Below are 16,216 nucleotides of genomic sequence, written 5' to 3' on the forward strand. Positions count from 1 at the left end.
TAAGTTTGACGTTGGAATGGTGCAAGATGGTGCATCAAGTATATACAGAGAAGAAAAAAACAGTAATTCTGAATGAGCATGTATCCACCAAAGCTATATCCCAAGCACAACCGACAACCTTTTCCTTCCCTTGATCACCTACGCAACTTTGAAAGGCTATCGTTTTTTCTACAGTAACGGCGGTCTACACCTTACAAATCTTGAGCACATGCTTTTTTTTAAAAAAACAATTACCATGATTCCGTTTTTTGTTAAATCTGTGGATTGTGGCGCTTTGTTTTCTTTTTCTCTTCTATTCATCATGGAGACAGTAAAAAGTCATATACAAGTGTGTTCGCAGCTGTTGAATTGCCATGGTGGTTGTTAATGAGAAGAAAAAAAAAAGATCTTTGGTTGTTGCTGCTGCTATTGAACCCCACTCTTTCCTCCCTCCAATTTTTTTCACACTCAACCGGGGTGGAAATAAGGGGATGCCGGCCTCCGAGCACACTGTCTCCGACGCCACCTTACTATGCCTTCGTGGCCTTCATCTCAATCTCCTCTATCATACAACCGCTCAGATTCTTTCAGGTATTCTAGTTGGAGTGTGGCGAGCCCATTGGCTTTATATTTTTTTCTATCCCATTCCACCCTCAATCTGTCATCGGCTCTACCCACAAATTACGCATCACCTTCCGTCAGGAAGAAGCTCTTTTTCCTCATCAACCCCCATAATTTCCCTTTTATGCCTATGCCCTACTTATTTCACACATGAAAAAACTCTCCAGATATCTCCAGATTTTGAGACACACTAGTATGCACCATAAATCACGGAAACATTATACTCGGATGATCCAGTTTATGTAAAACAACATCTGTACAGCAATGAACGCCTATGACCCGAATGGGTGGCGTGATATGATGTCGTTTGTAAGCTCTTGATGATTATTTACGGCTGATGATGCACTTGGAATGGTTGTCTTGTTACTAGTTATATTGCTGAATTATAATCCAAAAAAGGAAAAGTATCAGGAAAGAAAGGGATGGGGGATGGGGGAGATAGCGGATAGTGTTATGCAAGTTGGTTAATATCTTATCAGCAGGATGACTGGGCGTGTATTAGATTGGGATAGCGCAAAGGTCAGGCCAATGATCAAAGGGTCTCTGTACAGGGTTCGGGTCAATGTTGTTTATATTGAACAATAAATTGTTTGTTTGGGTTTTGTTTGGAGTAAACATGTGCTGAACGCCGCAGCCAGCGTCTTCATGGGATCAGTGAGACATTGTAGAAAGTCTCGGCCATTGTTGTATCAACTGTCGTGGCGTGTGTAACGAAAATAAAAAACGCTCTCTTATACGAGTATATGCCCACCGCAATCAGCGATTGCCGATCCTCCAAGCCCGCAATGATGGATGTGGGCAGCTTAAAATAAATTGTCAAAGCCAGATTATAGAGCAGCATGGCTGTTTTCAGCATAGTATGCGCGTCATCCTAGAGCTACTATTATCCATACAGGCTGCTTCTTCAGGTTGTTTGGTTTGCTCGTTTTAACATCCTTCTCTATGAGGCTTGCTTTATAACCACGCTGCATAAGAAAGCTGCTTATTGCCATGGCATTCAGTAGTCATGACAATCCATGTTCCTGAAAGCCGCTTGTTGCCAGGACAAGCATGTCAAAACACATTTTATTTTATTCGCGTCACCCATTTTGACCAATTCCGAGCGAAATGGCGGCTGCTCTTGCGAAGCGATTCGCAGCGCTTTTTTCACACAACCGCAACCAGCGCAATGGGCAGACTCGTAGCAACACGCACATACTCAACCCTTGTTTTTTCGAGGCTCTGAGGCCAAGTTACGATGTTTTTTGCGCAGGGTCTCCATTGTACTTTGCTGTCATGCTCGGCTTCTTCATGCGCAGACCTTCCGTGCTGGCCGTAAATAAAGTTGGAGGCGGGGGGTTGGATGGGGGGATGGAACCAAAGTTGGGGGACGTCACTCGTCCAGGCGAAAACACTACACTGTATACGCTTATGGAGGTGTGGTTTTAGACTGCTTGTCGTCTTTAGTCTCGCATTGAGCTCGCTCGGTGGTCAGCTTGAGCTCGCTCGGTGGTCAGCTTAACGAACGATAATCGTAAGCTGGCAAGCGTGGTGGATGCAGAGAAAGGGATTCTTTTCAAGAAAAACAGCGTCGATCGTATATCCTATCTGTCTGCTTTTTCCCAGGGTGCGCGTGAAGTATGATACATGCGAAAAAAGCAAACCAGATTGGCTCGGAACGTATCCTCCGAACTAACTTTTTTTCCTTTCCATTTTTCTCGCGAACTGAACTACGTGATGTGCATTGGAATAATAATAAAACTTTTTTCCTTTCCATTATTTTCGCGAACTGAACTACGCGAACACAGAAAGTAAAAAAAAAAGATAAAAAACAGTGCCAAAGTGTGATAATGCGCGTTGTGATCGTGTTACTGTCGTCTGTCATTGTTGTGCGCTTTGTTGAGCACGGAGCTTATCTTTGCCTATTTTAGTTTTTTGTACGCAAAAAAAAAGATACAGGAAAGGAAAAAAAAGCAAGCGTCCCTTCAGAATCTCATTGAGCCCAGACCAGAGTTCTTTTTGGAAATGAACTTTTGCCCATAAAAAGACACCCATTTTCCGCAGCGTGTTGCTTCCTCACTTTTTCTTTCTCTTTTCATTTTTCACTTTTTCACGATCACGTATGGTAAGTCCCTTTCTTTTTTTTGTGAGTGTCTGGGGAGGGAGTGGGGGCTAACGCGGGTTTTGTAGGTCGTGGGTGGGTGTGTGGGTGGGTGGGTGGTGGTGCTTGTTTTGTAGGCATGGGCGACGGAGGCGTAAGGTAAGTGGGTGAAGGTAAGTGGGTGTGTGGGTGGGTGGGTGGGTGGTGGTGCTTGTTTTGTAGGCACAGGCGACGAAGGTGCAAGGTAAGTGGGTGAAGGTAAGTGGTGTGTGGGTGGGTGGGTGGTGGTGCTTGTTTTGTAGGCATGGGCGACGGAGGCGTAAGGTAAGTGGGTGAAGGTAAGTGGGTGTGTGGGTGGGTGGGTGGGTGGTGGTGCTTGTTTTGTAGGCACAGGCGACGAAGGTGCAAGGTAAGTGGGTGAAGGTAAGTGGTGTGTGGGTGGGTGGGTGGTGGTGCTTGTTTTGTAGGCATGGGCGACGGAGGCGTAAGGTAGGTGGGTGAAGGTAAGTGGGTGTGTGGGTGGGTGGGTGGTGGTGCTTGTTTTGTAGGCATGGGCGACGGAGGCGTAAGGTAAGTGGGTGAAGGTAAGTGGGTGTGTGGGTGGGTGGGTGGGTGGTGGTGCTTGTTTTGTAGGCACAGGCGACGAAGGTGCAAGGTAAGTGGGTGAAGGTAAGTGGGTGTGTGGGTGGGTGGGTGGTGGTGCTTTTTTTTTTGTAGCTTCGCGATTGGTGAGAGCGGACTGGGCATCTCAATACCAATCGACCTTTGATGATCCACAAAAAAGCGACCAAGACAAGACCCTAGCTTTGTGGGGAGAGGGTTACGGGAGCAGATGTCGATGGACCTTCTCGTGGTTGCTCCTGTCAGTACCTGCTTAAGAGCAGGGAAGCTAACACATCGACACCCTATTATTGATTAGTAGTATCATGTATCAAATAAAAAATGTTCCCGTTCGCTAAACTTGCTTGTGCGTGTTTTATATCAATTTACTTATATTGCCACCAATATAAGAGCTGCCTCCCCCCCACAATTCAAATTTCTTTTCAAAGTCAGAGAGTCGATGACGTTGGTGGAGCGCGCTATAAAGAAAATTTCAGGAGAAAGAACAGTGTCTCCTCTTAATTTTGGCCAATACAGCAGTATAAAAAGCACGACGATATTTGACTGATTGGAGCGAAAGCAATTACGGCACAGTATTAACACTTTGCTTATTTCTATGAATGGCCAAAAGTAGTGCAGTAAAGGGCAGTAGAATCGAGGGGCATTGCAACGAGTGAGTTTCTGTTCCTTTCTCTGTAGAGCTGCCAATTGCGACATGCCACAAGGTCTTTGACGATTTCACGTACAAACAATTGAAGAATGCACATTTTAATCCACATGGACCTTCAGCAGCAGATTTAGTAGCAGCATAATGGAAAAGAGAACAGTGCCTACAGGTACGTCGTATTGCAGAGGAGACAGTTGCAAACGCGGCTTTTTTTTGGCTTTGTCTGTTTTTTTTGACACAGCACAGCTAACAAGAACGCTACGCCATGTCGAATAGAATTGCCTGAACGATTGATGGAAGGATTGAGGAAAACGACTACTAATTGCAACGGCCTTGTTGAAGCAAGGATAAGGGTAATATTGACGGGTTTATATTGCTCACTTTTCGTGTGCTATTATGGCTTCTTTTGCGAACGCTGTTTGGCCATTACTATGCTACTACAGGGCTGCTCCATTCCACACACTGAGCGACACACTGAGCGATTTCTACATGGCGTAATAACTGGGCAGAATGGGACCAACGCGATCAACAGCACAGCATGTAAAGTACGACTGTTTCAAGATGAGCAGCTGTGGGTGAAGTTGTTCTGCCTCCTCCACCAAACTCGTTGCTGATCTCTAGACTCCATTGTTACCACAACAAACATTCAACTGCCAATGACAAACGCCGTTGCCATTGCCGCTCATGACGCGACTCTAGTGGAAACTACTCCTGCGACTCAGGCTTGCCGTCAGTCTTTTCCTCGAAGCATCCACACCTAGTCATTATTTCACACAGAAGCTAAAAATCGCGGTTGGATGGAACATGGCATAATTATGGACGTAAGTCAAAGCACAGTATCTAGCGGAATTTGACCAGCTGGCCACGAGTTTGAAACCCCCTACTATATTACATGGTCAGTGCATTATGCTTGTGTCAAACGGTTGCCTAGATATTATGTTTACTGTGGAACACGGTTATAAATAGCAGAAGAGCTGGGTTATATGTTGGACTACTGGGTGAAACTGTATACGTATGATCGGGAGTATGATATCATGGTTGGTATGTGGAGAGAGAGTTTTACTTCAATAAAGTTGATGTTTTGTTTATGCCTATATGTTTTATGTGTTGCCATTATATAGAGTGTGTCCTATATCAAAAAGCGAGATATGTCTGCTCGTGTCACCATGATATTTATATAAACAGTTGTACCTGAATTCTTTTTCTCTTTGGTAATTCTAAACGCTTTACTTTCCGATCTCGCATTCGCCATTCGCCATTAGCACTGACATGTCCACAAACACATCCGCCATTACTACCACCAACACCGGCACTACTACTGCTGCTACTCTTAGCGAAGCAGTTATTTTTACCTTTAACTCTGCTGCGCGTCCTATCTCAAGCCACATCGACGAGTATGAAGAGATACTCGCGCAGCAACCCCATGCCACTGGTGAATCTTGGATATATCATTCCACCTATTACCCTGCTAAAGCAAAGGGTATGAATAATGAGCGAATGCTTAGAAATATGCCATTGATTTGGTGCTTATTGTGATTCTTTATTTTATGCAACGACATATAGAGCAAAAATTGGCACAAGCAGCTGCTGCTCAGGAAAACAGCGAGCCTATCAACAAAAGAAATAGGCCATCGAAAACCACCCATACCATCAGATACTTTTGCCATCGTAGAGATTATGCAAAACCGCAGCAAGATGGCGATCTAGAAGGGAGTAATTCTGACGTTGACTCGGATAATGATTCTGATGAAGATACCGATGATAACATCCGTCGTCGGCCAATCCAGAAAAAGTCTAAGCAAGTTGGATGCGGTGCTAAGCTATCGATCAAGGTAGACGTTGAAGACCCAACAACTGCGCGATTCGAGTACAAAGGTCAGCATACTGGGCATGTACCTGGCACCGTTGAAGATGTTCAGTACCTTCCTGCATCTGACGAGCTCAAGGAAAAGATACTCGTCGAATTGCGTAAAGGGTACAACGTCCGTGAAATCCGCACCCACTTACAACGCACGCTTGGGCATCTGGATGCAAGCCAACGGGGTTCCTACGTCAATTCTGTCGATGTTTATAATATATTCTATAAGTATTGACAGGAACACTGTACCAAAGACACCGATGACTTTGCATCTTTTGAAGAATGGTTGGCTTCCCTTGAAACACAGGGCTACAATGTTTGGATTGACACCAATGGAGCTGGTCAGCATCTTCTTTCTGCTCAACGGTTCACCTTTGGCTTCTTGGCTCCTTGGCAGAAAGCATTGTTGCTTAGCAGAAGTGGCAGCTTCATATGTCTGGATGCGACTCATGATGTGTCGCGATATGCAAGTGGTGTTCTATACACGATGGTTATCCGCCATCCTCTTGCTGGTCGTGGCGTTCCTGTCACTTATCTCATAACTGATGATAAGTCATCTCTCCCCCTTCTTGGTTGGTTCCGTTTCCTTGCTTCTCTTGGTTTGAATCCTCAGCGTATAACAATCGATCGTGATCTTGCTGAGGATAACGCGATTACCGAGGTGTGGCCAACTTGCAGCATTCAACACTGCCTTTGGCACGTTATGCTTGCTTGGACAAAGAATGTCCAAGAAAAGGTGACTGGCGCGAGGGCCAAGAAGAATGTTCGTGAACGGCTGCGTGCTCTTATGTATGAGCCAAACCAAGCGCGCTTTAGAGACCTACTGGAAGACTTTCTTGGTTACACTCGGCGCAACCATCGCCTATTCCACGACTATTTCGACCAGTATTGGATCAGGGCCTTGAATGGAGCAGCTGTCGAACGTTGGGCCAGTTGTTATCAGCCAGAAATATACACCAACATGCAAACGAACAACTACGTCGAATCTTGGCACAACTAATTAAAGACTCTGTATTTGAAGCGCAAGAGGATGCATCGTCTCGATATGCTCGTTCAAATCCTCTCCTCTGACATCGCATTCGACGTTCAGTCCGAAATAAGACGCTTAACAGCAAGGCTTTTGATACGGACACCCCCCCTCTAATCCTTACGGACACCCCCTTCTATTTTTAATCCTCATCAGGTTACACACATCCTATCAATATATACTTGTGGGGGTGTCCGCAAGGTTATGAGTATACCTAAGTGGTGTGTTCTGTTATTTGCTATACCATATAACGGAGAGCCATAAATCAAAGTGATGTAAAATATAATGTTCCTTTAAGGTATTGAGTAAATCTTATCAACATCGCTTTTTAACACATGCCAGAATATATCAAATAACAATGAAATGTAGAGAGTGGTGTTCGAGAAGAGAGGGAATTACTGTACAGGAAGTAGTAGAATGATTAATCTAGTGTAAAGGGTCTAGCACGCACTGTCTTTTCGTCGTCACGCTTTTTTATCTGCAGATAACGCCACTTTGTTTTACGCAGGTTATCAATATTACCCATTGATCGGTATGCCTTTATACACATCGAGTTGATAATCGGCCAGTCCATCTTGATAATGCGTCCTTTTGTATCGATGGTAGCCCAATGAGTGTTATCGAGATGCTGCATAATGATGGGGAGAGGATTCTTGTTGTCGGACGATGGACCTTGCATTGGCAAAATTAGAGATGGCTCATAAGCGTATTCGTCAGAGTCTGGCTTTTTCTTATCATTGTCTGGATAAATTGCAAGAGGTCGTTGATAAGTGTCTGCAGCGATCTGTGCAAAGTCAGGCGCAAGGAACCAATAATCCGATGGGCACGATTCTGGGGGTCGTGGAGCATCAAGTGCGTAAGATAGTGATGTTTCAATGCGCTGTAAATTTTCACGCATAAATACATAGTGCTGCTGATATATATCCTTGTTTATTTTGAAGCACTCCAGCATTTGTAGCTTGACCAACATAAAAGCCTCTTGATTGCCGTGTACATGATGTGCGATTGTGCGGAAGCCACAGAAGCCATCAGACATAATGTCGACAGTTGTTTCAATGAACTTGCGAGGGATGGTTGGATGAACGAAGAACTTCAGCTTGGGTACAAAATCTTTTTAGGATCTACAATAGTGTAAATAGTTTTTAAACTTAGTTTGGTTACAAAAAATCGTGATAGCTGCAAGTATTTGTTAGCTAGAATTCCATCAGAAGAGCACGTACCTTTTGTTCGTGCTTTCAAGGAAGTTCATCTCCGGATCCTTTCTTTTCCCTTGTTGAGGAAAAATGTAGATGTTATCATCCTCAGTGTTGCTGCCTTCGGAGAGTTCCTCAGACTCGTTGGCATTTCTATTTTGAAAGCGTTGCTGGCTATCCTTTTCATCGAGTTCGAACTTTGACGGTAATCGTGCATTTCTTGTGTTAGCAGGGCGTCCTTTCGTCTTCACATTGCTTGGTAATTCGATGTCGCTAATGTCGAAACTCATTGTATATTCGTCGATAGTCCCATCGATACTACTAAGTAAATCGGATTTTTGCTGATCCGACCGCATATTGTAGAGTACATCATGCAGCTTCTGTAGTACCAAGTTCTGTTGCTCTAATACAATTGCTTCAGGAGTATACACCTTTTGGAAGCTATCTGTGGATAAATAACTCTCATATTAGGATATGAAGTATATTACAGGCGCATAGTATAATCACAGTATTACTATAGCAGAAAATTATACCTCTGTCATATTCCAAACGCCATCGATCAGGGATATCCGACAAGCTTATACTGAACCCTTTTCGTGCGATATTATGTTGACACGGCAGTCCATAGTTTAGCGTGGTACCACACCAGCACTCGCTTGAGTCAAGTTGATATTTATCGCAGTTATCCCAAGCTCGTTTGAGCTCCCTTCGGAGTCGATTCAAAGCAAAAAACGAAATAGTGCCAAAGAGCTCTTGCATCGCAGCCGATTCATGCTTTCCATACAGTGGCATTTTATGTCTTTCTTGCAAAAACTGAGTCTCTTCACCAGCCAACTAGTACAGAATTTTGATTAGCATATCCGTTAACACATTATCTTTTCAATTCGAAAACAAAGGGTGTAGTTCATACCGATTTACGCATGACACGATCAATTGCTTTGACCGTTTTAAACAAGCTTCCGGTCGTTTGCATTGTATCTTTGATGCGCCAGTGTGTTCCTTCAACACGCGATGATGCCCTCATTCCCATGTTTAAAAGTCTTCTAGTATAACAAGCACCCCATTTCTCCTTATATTCAAGGCAGCTATATAATATAATATAATACAGCTGGTTAGCACAACTCGGCAAAAGCTCCAGTCAAATATTGGATAAAGGTAGTTAACATACCCGTTGAGATAGTCCATCATCTTCTCTTTCTTTTTGTTTGCCAGCAAACGTATTGCAGACGTTGCATCATCTTCAGTATCTCTGTCGTTCTCGCTATTGCTGCTGTCGTCATGATGCTTCGCTTTGGACTTTGTTTTCTTGTGCTTTTTGTTAGATCGCTTATGGTTTTCGTTGGCATACGCAAGAGCACCTTTTTCGATCAGACACTTATAAGCGTCAATGGCAGCCTGGAAAGCCGCTTCGTCTTTTTTACCAACATAAACCATTTGCTTAATAATAGCTTTGGCTTCGCCTATCTCTTCGCTGTTCGGTGGAAAGCAAGTACTGAAAATGCTACGTAAATGCTGCTCCATATGCCACCCGCAAAGTATATGCTCTGCATCTTTGAAAGTTGACTCGATGGCGTTGATCAAAGCTCTTTCGTTGTCTGTAATGAAGATACGTACGTTTCCTTTTGGCCATATGACTTGTCGCATAGTCCGAAGGAGCCAGGTGTACGACTCTTCTTTCTCGATCACTAAGAAAGCAGAGGCAATAAGCACGTTCTTGAGCTTTGATGCACCGAGATGACTGACACCAACAACATTGACAAGAGGCATCTTGGTTCTGCTCGTTTTGTACGTCGCATCGATAGCAATGATCTCGTTGAATCGTCGTGCTTTTGCTATACTCGTTTCATGGGTAAAAAAGAGGGCGTCGAGACTTTTACCTGTGCCGTCTAGCTTATATCTAGTGATATAGTTGTTACCAATGAGGAACTCGAATATCCTACTGAAGCCGCCATGATTATCCTCACGGAATATTTGCGCACGAAAATTGTATAGATCCCTCATGGTCATAATTGCGCCGTCTTCGTGGTTCTGGACTTCTCGATGTATCATGAGGGGCCTGACGGAATTATCTGTCAATGATAATATTTGCTGCTCGGCGTGGAGAGTTGGCGTGCGGTGTTGGTGGTAATACTGAGGAGGCTTGTCGAGGGAGTCGTTGTGCTCATTGTCGTTGCTGACCTTCGTTACTTTCCAGTGCTTATCCTTCTCAGACCACCTTAGGTTCATGGTCCATTGGCAGCCGGTCGTTTTCGTCGCTGTTTGGCGTCCCCGCGTTTCTTCAGTTACTCCATGTGTATTGCGATAGCTTCCACCATGTACGCACTGGATCACGATTTTTACGTTCTTCTCACTTCGTTTAGTTGAAACCGCAAAGTTGTATTCTCTGGCTTGCTCGTTGATTGCTTTCACAATTTGCTTATTTGATCCGGTATGAGTAGTGTCAATCAATTGCTCCATAGTGTTGGGATAGTAGGATGATAAACGTAGGTAGAAAGTTGAAGATATAATATCAAAGTATACTGTTTATTGAGGAGCATTTATATACTTGTATAAACTACTGCACATAAACACATCCGTAGAGACACCCTAGAGAGTTTGAAAAGCATTAAGAAATGTTTTTCATGTACTTTTTATGGTTCCTTTCTGTTATATATCGAAAGATGTATAATAACAATAACAAGGGAACAAATCCAGTGAACACATCCTTGCGGACACCCCCACAAGTATATATTTGTAGGATGTGTGTAACCTGATGAGGATTAAAAGTAGAAGGGGGTGTCCGTAAGGATCAGAGGGGGTGTCCGTATCAAAAGCCTATTGGTGAAGGTGGACAAATCAGTATCATACCATTCTGTCAGTAGAAGATCTTGTTGTCTTAACTGCTGCTATTGAGTTAGAGCCATTGATGCCTGCTTAGAAGTTATCGATTATGTATTTAATTTCATGTTTATTGTGGATGAAATATGAAAATACTGATATGCATCATATGGTGCATTCAGATAATAACCAACACAAATTTTAGGTCAACTTTGAAACCCCATAACTTTACCAAAAATAAGCGGAAGCCAGTAACCGCCCAGTTGTTACACGAACAAGCTGATCATACCAAAGTGACGCTTTTTTATTTTTGAGCCATAATAACTATAGATGAACATCGCTAGAAACGATATTATGATTTACATTCTCAAATATATTTTGGAAGGAAAATGTTATGGGCCATTAAAAATAGTCAATGAAGGGAATATTTAGCTGGGGATAAGAGAAATTGAAACATGTCATCGACTGTCAAGCCTGAAAAGGTGCTTGTGTAGCCTTGTGTAACCACGTCTGTTATAGAGCTGTTGTTCCTATTTGCTATCATACATTTTGCTTCTCTCTTCTTTTCTACTATCTCACAAAGATGGCGCCTTGCTCTAATCGTCAAAAAACTACTTTTAATAAGACTAGTCAAAGTGGAGCTTTCACTACATCAGATAGTAGTGTAGAAAACAGACAGTAAGATGTTGTGAGAAATGAAGTTACTTTCATCGAGGAACGACAAGACTGGGAGTTACTTGGAATAACGAGAAACAACCTTCATCAGAATAATACTGCAGTTATCCCACCCTAGGAGTTTTTTGCATTATATCCTAGGTAGCACTGTGAATGTAATTAAATTGAACATATTTGGGGTGGAACCAAGAAGTGTGAAGTTCGTCTAAAATGTTGTATAGACTTCCAAAGCGTTACAAGAACATTCACATGATTTTCAGGATAGCGCAGGCAAACGTGTTACTAGCTAAAGGTACTACAATCGCTGCTTATAGTACATCAAGCCTACAGTCAAGATCTCAATGCTAAAGGAGCCACTAAAGAGGCTCAAAAGTTTACTAGCATAAGCTTACATCTCATAGAAGACCAGGCATCCACAACTAATTTTCGCTCTTCCATTCTTCCATGAATATTGCTTTTTACTACCACTTAGCAGAATTTAAAAATAAAAATTTGAAATAAAATGAGGTTTATGTCGATTATTATCTGAATGCACCATATTATTAAAATGACTCATTGTTGAAGTGATACTGGTTTGTATATGCAGTAATTTTCTGTGGTTGCGAATCCAACATTTGTCACAAGTTAAAAAAACGATAATGCGCCTGCGGCGTGCTTCGCAACGCGGTCTATACTTGATAATCCGTTGTGTGTTATGACTCGGTATCATTTGTCTTTTTTATCGACGTCCACCTGCCTCGCTTCGCTCGGCTGAATGAGCCCTTACGCTGAGCTCCGAGTCATTCACCGATTTTAATGTCTCCCAGGGGGTTCCCCACTGGACCCGCGAGATGTGGTCAAGCCCCCCCAAACATTTCAAGCGTTCGCGACTGAATCAGTATTTTTGAATACAATGATGAATCAGAGTTTTGCTTTGTTATCCAGCACAGAATTATGTCATCCACAGCCGATATTCAATATTATTTCTATCTTCTTTATTGTAAAAGTGAATTGCAAATATAAAGGGGAAGACAAACACGGAAAAGGAAGTGTGATGGACAGGCAGAACATTGCATAAACTTCATTCAATGTCCTACTTCTTTCCAACTGGTTTTCTTCCTTAGTATCTCTATTACACTTAGAAACAGACTCAAACATAGTTAGATGATCGTGTAAAAGTGTATTAAAAGGAAGACTTGAAACACGTTATAGCTAACCTTGCATGATCTCTCAAGTTTGGACAAAAACATTCAAATTTATTGCCATGGCAACCAACAACCAATAATAAAAAGTGTGACGGACAGACAGAACTCTTTTTCCGCTATTCATCACTTTTTGTGATAATACCGCTAAAAGGGTTCATTAATAAACACGACAACAGCATCTCCACCCACCTGCCAGGTCCTGTTGGCACCAAGTGTTACATTCAGCCATGACTAACGGCTCTTCTAAAAGAGTTCGCCGCGCCGTCTACCCAGATCGTATGCTCTTTTCAAAAATCGTCGTCAACTTCAGTGCCCAAAATGCAACACCACTGGTTTAATCATTGTTAGCCGCCGTACCTACTCCTATACCACTCCAGCAAAATACCAATGCCAGTAGTGCGACCATTTCATCGATGCCGATGCTATGCTCTCACTTGCTCCAACAAACACGCCAACCTCTGCCTCTCCCTCTCCATCGCCAGCTTCGGATGACGACTACAGCACACTTACCGCCACCGGTGCTCCCAGCCCCACCACAAGTGAACCGTTACATCAAGAACTTGAAACCCAACGCGCCCGCATAGACGAGCTACAACGCCCACTCCATTATGCGCTACAACAACTCAAAGAGTTGGAAAAACAGAATGAACAACTTCGCCTGCAGATGGAAATGATTCCTGCACAACACTCCCACGACGCACCGCCGCCACCTCGCCAAGCTAAGTCCGCGACCGAAGTCAGTATCGTACCAAGAAACGAAGAAACGTACCCCGTGGACACAGCCTCAATCTCACTGTATCTCTGAAGAGCGCCAGCAACGACGCCAACAAGCTGCGATTCGAGTCTTTACTACCCACCCCCCAACCGTCAGAATTCAGCTACATCTACCTATCAATCCGCGCTCGATTCCGACAATTAAAGATCGACAATAGCTATATCCTTGACGTCCACTACCCTGCACACGATGTTGTTGCATTACTTGTACATAAGGATTTTGTTCCCCACCTGACTGCCCATCAGAGCAACGTCAACATTGAACTCATAGCAAACTTTGTCCCACCGCACCTCAGCACCTCAGATTCGCGTCAATGCCGAGCCTGAACGCGGAAAATATGCCAAACAATACCATGTCTATCGCATGGCCCGTGCGTTAGACTTCAACCGTGCTCATATCGCACGCGCAATTGCCCGAGACTTTGGCCGCAAAGGCTGGCTACTACACGATTATGTTACCCACTTTTTACAAGGCACGCTTCCTCCTAAAGGAGCCGCAACATTACTAACGCTTTCTGATGACTTTCGCCATGACACTGACATGTCCGCTGTCACATAACTTTCTCACCATCTTATTATGCTCTTCCATCACACGCTCCTTTATTTCAGCTGAAGTATTACACTATTTCTTATTTTAAGTACCACACTTGTTCTTGAACATTTCCCCCCTCTGGCTCATGGGGTTTTCTTATCCAGTCATCGAGATCGGGCATTAGCGGATATGCGCTTGTATGGCCATCTATTATTTCTGTAAATAATAATAAAGTTGATTCAGACAGACAGATAAGAAGGCGGATTTCATACTCCGTATAGAACATGGAAAAACGGATAATAATCCGTATAGTCTCCGCCAAGTCTCCTTTCTACACACGGCGAACCCACATTTCTCGTTTCAAATTAGATTACGTATGTTGTATTAGTGTGGTATTATGCGAAAGAAAAACAGAAAAAGGTCCAGCCCAGGGGAATGGAAAAAAGAAACGCAATATAAATGCGATAAAGTACAAGATAACGGAAGTTATGTGAGTGTGTGCGTGCTATAATGGGTTGACGAGGGGAGACAGATAATACACATGAAAGAAAAGTTGGAAGGTGGGGGTGTACGTGGGTGTGTGGAGTGTTGGTGTACATGTGTGGTTTGTTATGCCTCTTTTTGTGGAAAGTTCTACTACTATTAAGAGCTATTGCCCGGTGTAATTGCGTTCATTTGCTCTTGCCACGATTGCTCGAATTGAGCATCTACTTTCTTAAGCCATTCTTCATCAAGATACCAGAAACCAAGAGTGACAAGCTCTTTCTTTTTGTCACCAGCAACCTAATATGTATAGTCGTTTTAAAAGAATTGAAAGAAAAGATAGAAACGGGTCAGAAAACGTTGTTTATATTTACACAGTTCCCTATTATAGCTTCTTACCCGAAAGTTTGCATGTAAAATATATGGTTCCACACCTCGAGATTTGGACAGATTTTTATCGAAATAGGCGTATCCGTTGGGGAAGAACATGACATCAAGAAGAACGACGCTTGAAGATCGAATGTCCTTCACCATTTCATCAAGAGCTCTGTTCATTGCGCCTTGCTGTGTCAAACCTTCATTCGAGTCCTGAAGATAGATTGTTTGTGCAAGCATTCGTTTCATGTCGTATTCTGGCTTGATCAAATAAAAGCCGGAATTGATCTGCCGAGTGTCGAGGCCTTCTTGTTGGAAGATGGCGTGTGTTTCTTGGCGCATGTCCATATATGTTTTCACGAATTCGATCATGCGCGGGCGTAAAAATACAATGTCGACATCAGAAAAGAAGACAGTGACATCGAGATAAAGTAATCGTTGAACGACCAATGTTTTGGCGTGCGTAATGATGCGATATCTCGGCGAGAAATAGTCTTCAAAATCAGTGGCTACGTCGAGATGTAGCCAGCTTTCCGGGATCGTTGCTGCATTCTCTTCGTATCCGGCATTGACAAGATGCGTATAGAGTTTGTCGTCGAGACAGAATACCAAGAACTTGTCCACGCCAGTCAGTTTAAGTGACTCAATCCAATTATACATGTAGTCTCGCATGCCGTAGTTGGCTGTGGCAATAAGGAGCACGCGCCCTTGCACAAGATTCTTATTGATCTTGTCCATGAGCTCCTGCGGCGGATCGGTAAATGATTCAGGTACAATGATGGGATCCTTCGCACCTGTCTTTTTCTGATCGCCGCTTTCAGGTACTTCGGGCAGCGGTTGGTCGGAATCGTAGGAATAGCAGGTGCAGTGCCATGGCTCGGTTGAATTGGTGTGTGTGGCATTAAAAGCATGTTGCTGGTCACGTAAGTAGCCGGCCGGAACGGTTTGAGATGAAGCAGGGACCCAAGTGGGCCCGGAAGCAGCGAGAACGCTAATGTAAATGAGGGTTGTTGCGATGGTGATTGCCAGGACGACAATCAGTGCTCGTCGGGTAGATCGCTCGGGAACGGGCATGTATTGGGTGTTGCAGCAAAGGAAAAAGAAGTTTAATTTGGGTGAGCAAACAGCCCTCTGTCATTACAGGAAGAAAATGGAAAGGAAAACAGGCAATTTCTCATCCGACTGACTGGTTTAACCTTTTCGCTTAATTGAAAAAACATGGTTTTAGGCCAATTGTGTGTGGCGGGATGTTGCACTATCTTTTGCGTGCGGACATTTTTCTCTTTTCCAGCTTCTTTCTGATCTTTCGTCTGGGACCGTCCGTGTTGTTGCTGTTTCATTGAGAGTAGGT

General features: G+C 43.5%; 3 protein-coding genes across 3 annotated transcripts; 2 read left to right on the forward strand and 1 right to left on the reverse strand.

Annotated features, from left to right (window-relative positions):
- Positions 1 to 5,144: 5,144 nt before the first annotated feature.
- Positions 5,145 to 6,508, forward strand: BDB00DRAFT_908077 (uncharacterized protein). The gene is made up of 2 exons (XM_053128621.1): positions 5,145 to 5,427; positions 5,511 to 6,508. The coding sequence occupies exons 1-2, from the start codon at positions 5,217 to 5,219 to the stop codon at positions 6,038 to 6,040; spliced, it is 741 nt and encodes a 246-aa protein (XP_052984893.1). The 5' UTR covers positions 5,145 to 5,216; the 3' UTR covers positions 6,041 to 6,508.
- A 7,039-nt stretch (positions 6,509 to 13,547) lies between these two features.
- On the forward strand, positions 13,548 to 13,802 carry BDB00DRAFT_754676 (uncharacterized protein; the record flags this gene model as incomplete). Its single annotated transcript, XM_053118781.1, has 1 exon — positions 13,548 to 13,802. A coding segment is annotated over one exon (255 nt), but the record flags the coding sequence as incomplete, so codon positions are not given.
- A 552-nt stretch (positions 13,803 to 14,354) lies between these two features.
- Positions 14,355 to 16,068, reverse strand: BDB00DRAFT_798816 (nucleotide-diphospho-sugar transferase-domain-containing protein). The gene is made up of 2 exons (XM_053121643.1): positions 14,890 to 16,068; positions 14,355 to 14,790 (listed from the first exon to the last, which is right to left on the reverse strand). The coding sequence occupies exons 1-2, from the start codon at positions 15,937 to 15,939 to the stop codon at positions 14,650 to 14,652; spliced, it is 1,191 nt and encodes a 396-aa protein (XP_052984895.1). The 5' UTR covers positions 15,940 to 16,068; the 3' UTR covers positions 14,355 to 14,649.
- Positions 16,069 to 16,216: the final 148 nt, after the last annotated feature.

This window comes from Zychaea mexicana, assembly GCF_025766255.1.
Source record: "Zychaea mexicana strain RSA 1403 chromosome Unknown BDB00scaffold_4, whole genome shotgun sequence".
Lineage (NCBI taxonomy): Eukaryota > Fungi > Mucoromycota > Mucoromycetes > Mucorales > Lichtheimiaceae > Zychaea > Zychaea mexicana.

What these genes read in the sequence shown, in the direction of transcription:
- BDB00DRAFT_908077 (XM_053128621.1), top strand. Translation starts at nt 5,217, where the DNA reads ATGTCCACAAACACATCCGCCATTACTACCACCAACACCGGCACTACT. An exon ending in TTACCCTGCTAAAGCAAAGG is followed by an intron (nt 5,428 to 5,510) that starts GTATGAATAATG and finishes AACGACATATAG; the next exon opens with AGCAAAAATTGGCACAAGCA.
- BDB00DRAFT_798816 (XM_053121643.1), bottom strand. Translation starts at nt 15,939, where the DNA reads ATGCCCGTTCCCGAGCGATCTACCCGACGAGCACTGATTGTCGTCCTG. An exon ending in TTTTACATGCAAACTTTCGG is followed by an intron (nt 14,791 to 14,889) that starts GTAAGAAGCTAT and finishes TATACATATTAG; the next exon opens with GTTGCTGGTGACAAAAAGAA.